Source organism: Hydra vulgaris, chromosome 10 (assembly GCF_038396675.1).
Source record: "Hydra vulgaris chromosome 10, alternate assembly HydraT2T_AEP".
Classification (NCBI taxonomy): domain Eukaryota; kingdom Metazoa; phylum Cnidaria; class Hydrozoa; order Anthoathecata; family Hydridae; genus Hydra; species Hydra vulgaris.
Genome location: NC_088929.1, coordinates 36330007 through 36340000, shown reverse-complemented (window position 1 = coordinate 36340000; position 9994 = coordinate 36330007). Strand labels below are relative to the sequence as shown.

The following is a 9994-nucleotide window of genomic DNA, read 5'->3' as shown; positions in this document are numbered from 1 at the left end:
TGACATTCTTCGCATAGGCAAATTGCTATTCTGTTGTTCACTCACATTACTAACTAAAAGTAAATATAACAAACGTTAAAAACCTTGAATGAGTCTTGTTTTGCAGCGACGATATATATATATATATATATATATATATATATATATATACATATATATATAATATATATATATATATATATATATATATATATATATATATATATATATATATATATATATATATATATATATATATACATATACATATATATATACGCAAGTCTATATATGTAAATATTGAAAATAGTATCTTTATATTATCATGTATAATTATGTATATTTTAAAGAGTGCTCAATACATAAACTAGAGCTATATAGTATATATTACTTTTACCCGCAGTATCAGGAATTAGCTAAATGCTAATAGTTATAATAATATTTGCTATATATATATAATATTATTTGGCAAATAATATTATATAAGAAATATAAATAGCAAATAATAAATATAAATATTAGCATTTAGCAAATTCCTGATACTGCGGGTAACAGTAACATATACTATATAAATATATATATACTCATAGGTATATATGTATATTATATAGTATATAATATTATGTAGGTATATTATATACTATAATATATATGTATATATATATATATATATATATATATATATATATATATATATATATATATATATATATATATATATATATATATATATATATATAGATATATAAGATTATAAACGTATTCTATAAAATATATATATTATATATTACTTATATATATGTATATATATATATATATATATATATATATATATATATATATATATATATATATATATATATATATATATATATATATATATATATATATATAATATGCTAAAACTTAGTCTAAATAGATCATAATATTATCTAAAATTAACAATAAATTTTTTGATAAAAACAACAGAAATCTTGGTTTAAGATTTAAGATTTATGACGAAACTAATAATATTATAGATATTGTATTAAATCCTTTGTAAGTGTAGCTGCACAATTCCTTGCACGCAACGCTTTAATATCTTTGCAGAACACTCAAAAATTACTTTGCTTTTCTATTAATTTACAACGATGCCATTATAAAAAGCAAACTATTTTAAAATGGAGATTGTAATGCTATATATAAATGCTTTGCCTGAATAGCTCGATAAGCCGCAAGCGTAGGTTTTTCAAAGTAAGTTGGCCCAACGTAGAGCCAATGTGATGAAAATCTACGTCGAGTTACATTGCGTTGGCACTACGTTGGGCCAACGTTAGTCATCCAATCCAACGTTAACCCAACGTTGGGCCAGTTAAGCATGTGTTAGCTGGGTATATACACACTATATATATATAAATATATATATATATATAAATATAAATATATATATATATAAATATATATATATATATATATATATATATATATATATATATATATATATATATATATATATATATATATATATATATATATATATATATATATATACACACATAATTACATAATGCCATATACATACATGTATAAATACCATATGTAAATAAATACATTCATAAATATTATAGATATAAAGTAAAACACATTATCATACATATAAAGCAAAAATATACAATATTGTAAACCTGAAAATCAAATAAGGCTCATCCACTCTATTTCTAATCATCCTCTAAGCATAATAAAAGTAATTCGTTACAATATTGAACAAAGATTCTCTTTCATGTCAATAAATCAAACTTTATTTTAAATGGTTTCTTCACGGTATGAAAAAGCTTTAAAAAAATCGCTTTAATCAATTAACCCCAAATCCAAATCAACAAAATAGGCATTATAAACGTAATACCATTTGGTATAACTCTCCGTTTAGCTTAAATGTCATAGCAAAAATAGGAAACCGTTTTCTAGTCCCAATTGTTTTTATTTCTAGCCAAATATTCTATTAAAATCAACTATTCAGATCAGTTGCATGCCAACCTAAAGTCTGTCAAAAATTCACAAGTTTCAAAATTTTGCACAACAAAATTCAATTAAAAACCAACCTATGTGGTATTGTTAAATGTGGCATTTGTAACCTAATTATTTTTATTATTGTTAAAGGATTATTTATTGGTGCATGTTCTCCACAGACCTCGTTTTATTATATCTTCTGTTGGTGAAGCAGCATTGACACTTGTATTTTGTACTAGTTTAAATACATAGTCTCTCCAAAGGAACAGTTTTTAATCCGCTTACATGGCGCCCGATGAAAAACTATAAAGAGATATCGAAACAAAAAATTAAAGAAGTAAGTGTTAAGAAAAGTTTGAGTTATTGAACGTTGAAGAAAGTTGAGTTTTTTATTTGTGATTTTGTTCGCGAAGTTTTGATAGAATTAAAATTTAATTGTTGAAGGTGTTGATTGTGACGATATTTCGATTTTTTTTCTGAGTTGTTGTGCATATTTATGTAAAAATGGCAGTCGCGTTTGGAAGCAAAGTAGCGACAAGGAGAGCGTAACGAGTTAATTTTGGAAATTTATTGAGCGAAATAAGACAGGTCAACATAGTTACTTTACGGTGTTAATTATTCGTGACACCCATGAACGTGTCATGCATCATGGCATTGAATAATACATTAAGGCAAGTTAGAACAAGATTTTAGTTTAATAAAGGAAGAAAAACTGTCAAGAACGTTCTGCGTAAGCGTGTTATTTGCAAGAAGATTAGTGGAAAAACAATGCTACCTTCCCCAACTCCTGATTTACCTAATTATCGTGTAAACGTTTCTATGTCTTCGTTTCAAGCTGTTGGTGTAGATTTTGCTGGACCTTTACATGTAAAAAATTAATTAAAAACTAATTCTGTATCTAAAGTTTATCTTTTCATTTTGACCTGTGCGTCTAGTCGTGCTGCTCATCTGGATTTAACTCCTGACATGAAGATCCCTGCTTTCATCTGAGTACTTAAACGCTTTATTGCACGCAGGGACATACCTGATAGCATTACTAGTGACAATTTAAAACATTTAAATTCATTGAAGTAATGAAGTTTTGTTTAAATAGTAAGATTAATCGAAAATTCATCTTACCTGCTTCCCCTTGGTGGGAAGGATTTTATGAAAGATTGGTACGATCCGTTAAGGTACCACTGTCAAAGGTTATGGTAAAATCCCTCGTTACTAATAAAGATATATTTTATGCGATATCCAATCTTAATTTAACTACTACAGAAAACGTTTTCCGTTAAACGTTTAGCGTCGTTTCATTAGTTATTAGGCTTTGAAAGAGCGCGTTCTCAAAACGCACGCGGTCATTGAAATAAGATCTTTTATGAGAGTTAAAACTTTTTTCCTTTTAGAATTTAATTATCATTATATTAAGATTTATTACTTCAGAAATGTTAGATGAAGAATCATATTAGGATAAATAATCATCATTAAGATCATAGTTTAATTGAAGTTAGTATAGAAAATAATTATATATAATATTTTTATTAGATATAAAGATCAGTCCTATTAATTCTTTAAATCGTTTACGTTTTGTTTGTTTTAGTTTTTCTTTTACTTTTATTTATTTTTTTTTCAGCAGTTTTCATTATTTTTTAGAAGGAAAAAGGAGTATAAATGAGGCCTAATTATTTTTTATGCAACAAAAAAGATAAACTAATGCTATTTCCAAAAAATTGGTTATTACTACTTTGAAATTTCTGTGATGCTATTAACTATTTTTGTTCTTTTTTTCGAAAATTTAGAAAAATAAATTAAAATTTTATGCCAACACTGACATGGCATGTCACATGTTATTGTATGTAAAGGTTAAATTTTGTTATTAGGATTACAGTTCTTATGGGGAAAAAAAAATTAAAAGTATTTTTTGTATATATTTATTTTGTTTACTTTAAATCTTTTTAAACTTTTTCGGGTCATTTTTAAAATTTTTATTTGCATGTTTATTGTTTGCATATATGCTTTTTTGATAAATATGTGTATGTGGTAATATGTGCTTTATAGTTGTTTTTTCGATGTTTTTTTATAATAATGTAAAGTGTTTTTTTATTGTTTGGGTATTTGTTAATATGCATTATATAATTGTTTTATAAGTGTGTTCAAATATGTATATAAGGTATATATTTAGCCTTATATACATATTTAAACACATTTATTATGTTTATAGTTGGTACATATGCTTATTATGCTGTTTCCGTGTTTTCAAAGTACTATGACTTGGTAAACATGTAGAGCAAGATTTGTCAACCTTGCCAGCCAAGTGATGTACTAATAACAGATGGTTACACGACAGTGTTTAGTGTCAAACTGTTACTGCTTTAGGTCTAGGTGTTTTCAAGCCTTTATTATTAATTATCCTAAAAATACATAATAATGTATTTCAATAACATTTTTTGTAATGTTGTTACTTATGTTCTGTTATATATCAATGTTATGTTACTTAAGTTATGTTATATGCATATTATATTAACTTATGGTATGTGCTATTGTTGTGTGTTGTTGCTGTGGTGTTGTTTTTTTATCTTTTGAGTTGATAGACATTTGTTTTACTTTCCGTTGGTGTCTATTGTCAAAAATGATAAATAGGCAATTTTATTAGTAAAAATCACTGGTTTTAATCATTCATAAAAGCAAAGACAAATTATTTTGCCATATATACAATTTTTTTTATCTCAATTTGATTTTTTGTCTTTAGCGCTGTTTACAACATGATATTACTATAAATATTTCGGAATCGTGATGTTCCAGAATAATTTATTTTGTAAAAGCTAACATGAAATAATAATACTTTACAACTAATACTCTGGTAAATCACAACAGCTTTATTTTCATTTATTGTATGTAATGTTTCTCTTATTTATGTACTTATCCGTTACATTTTTTTTTTGTTTGTCACATGTTCATAATTTACTTCACTTTGCAAATGATGATAACCTTGAAACAGCACATGATATCAATAATTTAATATCTGCAGAAGTTCCAGGTCCGATTGTTAATCGTGATCTTTATAACGTTGTTAAAACTTGCATGATTCATATAAAATTATAAATGGTAATGGGGTATATACCCCAGCTTTATTTTCATTTATTGTATGTAATGTTTTTCTTATTTATTTACTTATCCGTTACATTTTCATTTTAAATTTATGAAATGATGTATTTATTTGGTATAAAGGAACAAAATATTGTATAGTTTTGTGAATTTTTTAAAAACGTTTACTAATAATGTTTTTGAAGAAATAATATTTAAGTTAGCAAAAAAGGGTTTACAACTTTTTTTTTTTAATTATTCTGTGTTTGCAGGACGTTTATTATCAGAATTGCATGTTTTTAATAATTTTTTTTATTATTATTTGCAAATTTTTTTTCAAACGTCTCCTAGCTGATATTTATATTCTTTTAAAGTCATAAGATTACATATAATTTATTTTAAATGACAGTTTGTTATATATAAAAATTATTTGTGTGTGTTATTTAGAGTAGAAAAAATATAATATAGGAATGATGACAATCTTCCAGATTCGTTTAAGATTTTTTGTTACTACTTTCAATCAAAAGTAAAGTTTTAATGGATGATATTAGACAAGAAGCAGATATTAATTTAGAAAATGGAAATGTTAATAGGCAAGGTAATCGTCGCAGAAATGAAAGAGATAGACTTTGGCGAGATGAAATTAATAATCAACAAAATGCTAGAACGCTGCCCAGCAAGCAGCAAATAGTTCGAACCCAATTGAGGAGAGCTTGATTAGGCGAGTTGAAAATAATCGTCGCAGAAATAAAAGAGATAGGCTTTGGCGAGATGAAATTAATAATCGACAAGATGGTAGAATTGCTGCTAGATACGAAAGAATGCATTGTATAGCAAGAAGTAATACTATTCCATATAATAATTATTTGGGAGAAATGAATTTTTTTGTCACCATTGTGGTGCTAAGAAATTTTCTGATGATATACATTTTTGATGTTGCCATTATGGAAAGGTAGTTTTGTCGCAACCTTCATCATATTCACAAGTTATAGAAGATTTATTTAAAGGAAACTATGCAAATAGAAATGCAAATTTGAGTAGTAAAATATATTAGAAATTATAATTCCTGTCTTTCATTTGCTTCATTTAAAGCTAATGTAGTTCAACCTATGAATCATTGCCCGCCATGTTTTAAAATATGTGGTCAAATTTTCATTGTAGAGGTAATCTTAGGCGAAATTAAGATGTTTCGCTGACATATTGTCAACTATCTATGATCCACTTGCAACAGTAATTTTTTAGAATGTAACAACGTGGTAATGTTCTTTTCTTAAATGATTTAATGTTTTGATTGCAAACTATTATTAGTGAAGAGAACCCATTTGCTCTTCCATTTGAATACATGGCTAAAGTGGGAAATGAAGAAATTCGTCAAGCAGCTTTAGATGGTCGCTCAGTGCCAGTTGTAAAATTGTCTTAACTTGAACGGCAAGATAGACATTGCTATAATCTTCTTTTATATAATGAAGTTGCAGTTGTACTATTTGGAAAAATGGTGCACTACCTGCGTCCGGGACCGTTGATATTTACCAAAGAGGTCATCCTCTTAAAACTATATTAAGTATGCCTGCCAACTTAGATCCTATGGTCTTTCCTCTATTTTACTCAAAGGGTGACTCTGGTTTGCACAATCTATTAATTCTCAACCTCGAACGTGCTTCATTAGTTAGAAATTATGTTACATCATCTCAGTTTTACAGTTATAAACCTTCAGTTAGACATTTTATTCTAAAAAAATGTCTAACTGAAAGTTATTAATTGTAATACTGAGATTATTATCAGCAATATGCTGTAGATGCGTATGTTAAAATTGAAGGCCAGCGCCATCCTTTCATCTGTAATAGTCAAAACAAACTGAGAATGAGCAATATGATGTTACACGAACATGTAAACAACCTTGTAAATTATCATTTTTTTATACGAGGGCTTGTTGTAATTTTGCCATCAACTTATGTAGAAGGTCCTAGTAGTGTAAAGAAAAACTTTGAAGATGCTATGGCTATAATTAAAAAGTATGGTAAACCAGATCTTTTTATTACTTTCACTTGCAACCCATAATGGGGCAAAATAACTGAAAATTTATAATCAGATCAGACAGCAAATGATAGACCTGACTTGGTTAATCGAGTATTTAAACTCAAGTTCAATAACCTTCTCAATGACATATTTAAGCACGCGTTTAGGGAAGTTGTAACATATGTTCATGTTATTGAATTTTTAATACGTGGTTTGCCACATGTTCATAATTTACTTCACTTTGCAAATGATGATAAGCTTGAAACAGCACATGATATCAATAATTTAATATCTGCAGAAGTTCCAGGTCCGATTGTCAATCGTGATCTTTATAACGTTGTTAAAACTTGCATGATTCATATAAAATTATAAATGGTAATGGGGTATATACCCCATTACCATTTATAATTAAAAAACTAGATTTGTAAACTTTTAGTAAAAAAAATGTTTAAATAATGTTACTTATGTATTTCTAAGATCTTTAGTAACTAAAGATCTTAGAAATACATAAGTAACATTTAACTATTTTTTCCTTCATAATAATTTTTTCATAATATTTCAGATGTGTTTAAAGTTCACAAAAAATTTTTATAGCTTAAACTCAACATAAGGAGAAATTTCTCCTTGTGTTTAATAATAAAGCATGAACAACTTAAGTTGAACATGCTTTATTGTTAAAATTACCTTTATATTATATAAACTATGTATTAATAAATGTATATAATATATATATATATATATATATATATATATATATATATATATATATATATATATATGTATATATATATATATATGCATAAAATATAATATAATATAAATATATATATTAGGTATATATATTATATTATATTTATATATATATACATACATATATATATATATATATATATATATATATATATATATATATATATATATATTATATATATATATATATATATATATATATATATATATATATATATATATATATATACATCTACATCTACAAATGCAGCATTAGGCGCAACTGATGACATCTTCTTCGTTTCCCTCATTTTTTATGAAGATTTAAAGCGCACTTTTTTAAAGCAGTAAAGCACATTTTTTTGCAACTTATGATGTATTAGTAAATATATATATATAAATATATATAAATATATATATATATATATATATATATATATATATATATATATATATATATATATATATATATATATATATATATATATATATATATGTATATATATATTTCTTAAATTTGTTTGAGTGGAATCTTAAAACTATACAATAACTACATGATGTTAACAAAACTACTTATTTATCTTTAGTAATGAGTTATTCGACAAAAAGACGAATGGTAGTAAAATATGTCAAGAGGTTCTTAGATGACTACACAGATGATCAGAGAAACATTTTACCAAAAACTGCAGATAATGCAAATCTTCAATTGGTTGGTAGTCCTGATATAGCACGAAATCATGTAGTCCAATGTCAAAGCAATGTTTCTACTTATGAAATTGATACAAACTTAGATTCTATTTTGAACAATTCTGATTGCTATCCAGAATCGTCCGACACTGAATCTTCTGGTGATAGTATTTTACATATTGATTATAATTTAAGATTTAATTTGGCACAATGGTCAATTGAGTTTGGCATTACAGAGAAAGCTTTGTCTTCATTGTTAAAAGTTTTGCAAAATTGGTTTCCAGAGTTGCCAAATGATTCGCGTACTTTTCGTCAAACAAAATTGGTTATGTCTGTAGACAAAATTTCTGGAGGACAGTATTATCACTTTGGTGTTGAAAGCGGAATTAAGCGTTCTATATCAAATTTAATTTTTTTTTAATGATTTAAATTGTATATCTATGCAAGTAAACATTGATGGTCTTCCTTTGTTTCGAAGTTCTAATGGTCAGCTTTGGCCAATATTGGGTTTAATTGAGTATCATCAAAACAATATTCAGAAAAACAAATCTCCATTTATAATTGGTTTATTTTATGGTAAAAGTAAACCATCAAACTGCAACGAATTTCTAAAAAAGTTTGTTGAAGAAAGTAAAGCACCTTTACTTTCTGGAATTGTTATCTGTGGAAAATTATACAAATTTAGTATATCAGCTGTTATTTGTGATAGTCCAGCACGAGCGTTTTTAAAAGCATGCAAAGGGCATGGAGGATATTTCGGATGTGATAATTGCTGCCAAAAAGGTTTTTATATAGGAAGGGTAACCTTTCCTATTTTAGGTGCTACTAATAGTACTAAATGAAGCCATGTATAAAAACTTCTTGTTATTATCTGTTGCTATGAGAGTTTTATTGTGTCCAAAATTATGTTTACATCATGCTGTCAGTGCTAATACTTTACTTAATCTGTTCATAAAACATACCACAGATATATATGGTCCAGAGATGATAACTTATAATGTGCATGGACTTTCACATTTGTGCCAAGATGCAATCAAGTATGAACCTTTAGACAACATATCTGCGTTTCCATTTGAAAACTATCTTGGTCAGCTGAAAAAGTTAATACGAAAGCCAAATTTTCCATTACAACAGGTACAACAAAGATTGCATGAAAAAAATTTATTGGAACTAAAAGCGGTTGAATTAAAGTATCCTATATTAAAACAGCAGCAGAATATTAGGCTTCCAAACGATATTACAGATATTGAATCTCAGCATAAGCAAGTGATTTTAACAGATTTTTGTATTAAGTGTACTGTGGGTGACAGTTGTTGTCAATTGAAAACTGGTGAAATTCTTTTTGTGCAAAACATAGTTAAAAAATATGGAAAAGATGGTGATATTTTAGTTTTATACAACACATTTGAAAGCGTAAAAACACTTTTCACATATCCTTGGAACTCATCATCCGTTGGCATATACTTAGTTTGTAATTTATCAGACAATACAAAGTCTTGCTCTATTCGTAACATTGATAAGAAGTATGCAC

The 9994-nt window shown here is 26.4% G+C and overlaps 2 protein-coding genes and 1 long non-coding RNA gene across 4 annotated transcripts in view; 2 read left to right on the top strand and 1 right to left on the bottom strand.

Annotated features, from left to right (window-relative positions):
• LOC136086579 (uncharacterized) overlaps positions 1–105 on the bottom strand; it is a 1062-nt gene extending 957 nt beyond the window's left edge. The window contains exon 1 of one of the 2 annotated variants that reach the window (XR_010641442.1): positions 1–105. This exon is cut by the window's left edge and continues 30 nt beyond it. This is a non-coding gene — a long non-coding RNA (uncharacterized LOC136086579). The other variant, XR_010641443.1, reaches the window with a different exon arrangement.
• A 6489-nt stretch (positions 106–6594) lies between these two features.
• LOC136086314 (uncharacterized) lies at positions 6595–7419 on the top strand. The gene is made up of 3 exons (XM_065808608.1): positions 6595–6744; positions 6814–7048; positions 7121–7419. Exons 1-3 carry the CDS (start codon positions 6595–6597, stop codon positions 7417–7419), a joined length of 684 nt encoding a protein of 227 aa, XP_065664680.1.
• A 1484-nt stretch (positions 7420–8903) lies between these two features.
• LOC136086313 (uncharacterized) lies at positions 8904–9305 on the top strand. The gene has a single exon (XM_065808607.1). The coding sequence runs from the start codon at positions 8904–8906 to the stop codon at positions 9303–9305; it is 402 nt and encodes a 133-aa protein (XP_065664679.1).
• Positions 9306–9994: the final 689 nt, after the last annotated feature.

Bases quoted from the DNA above. Each gene is read 5' to 3' on its own strand.
- LOC136086314 (XM_065808608.1), top strand. From the start codon at position 6,595: ATGCCTGCCAACTTAGATCCTATGGTCTTTCCTCTATTTTACTCAAAG. The intron at 6,745-6,813 runs GTTAGACATTTT...GATTATTATCAG, and splicing joins TTTACAGTTATAAACCTTCA to CAATATGCTGTAGATGCGTA. The intron at 7,049-7,120 runs GTAAACCAGATC...ATTTATAATCAG, and splicing joins GGCTATAATTAAAAAGTATG to ATCAGACAGCAAATGATAGA.
- LOC136086313 (XM_065808607.1), top strand. From the start codon at position 8,904: ATGCAAGTAAACATTGATGGTCTTCCTTTGTTTCGAAGTTCTAATGGT.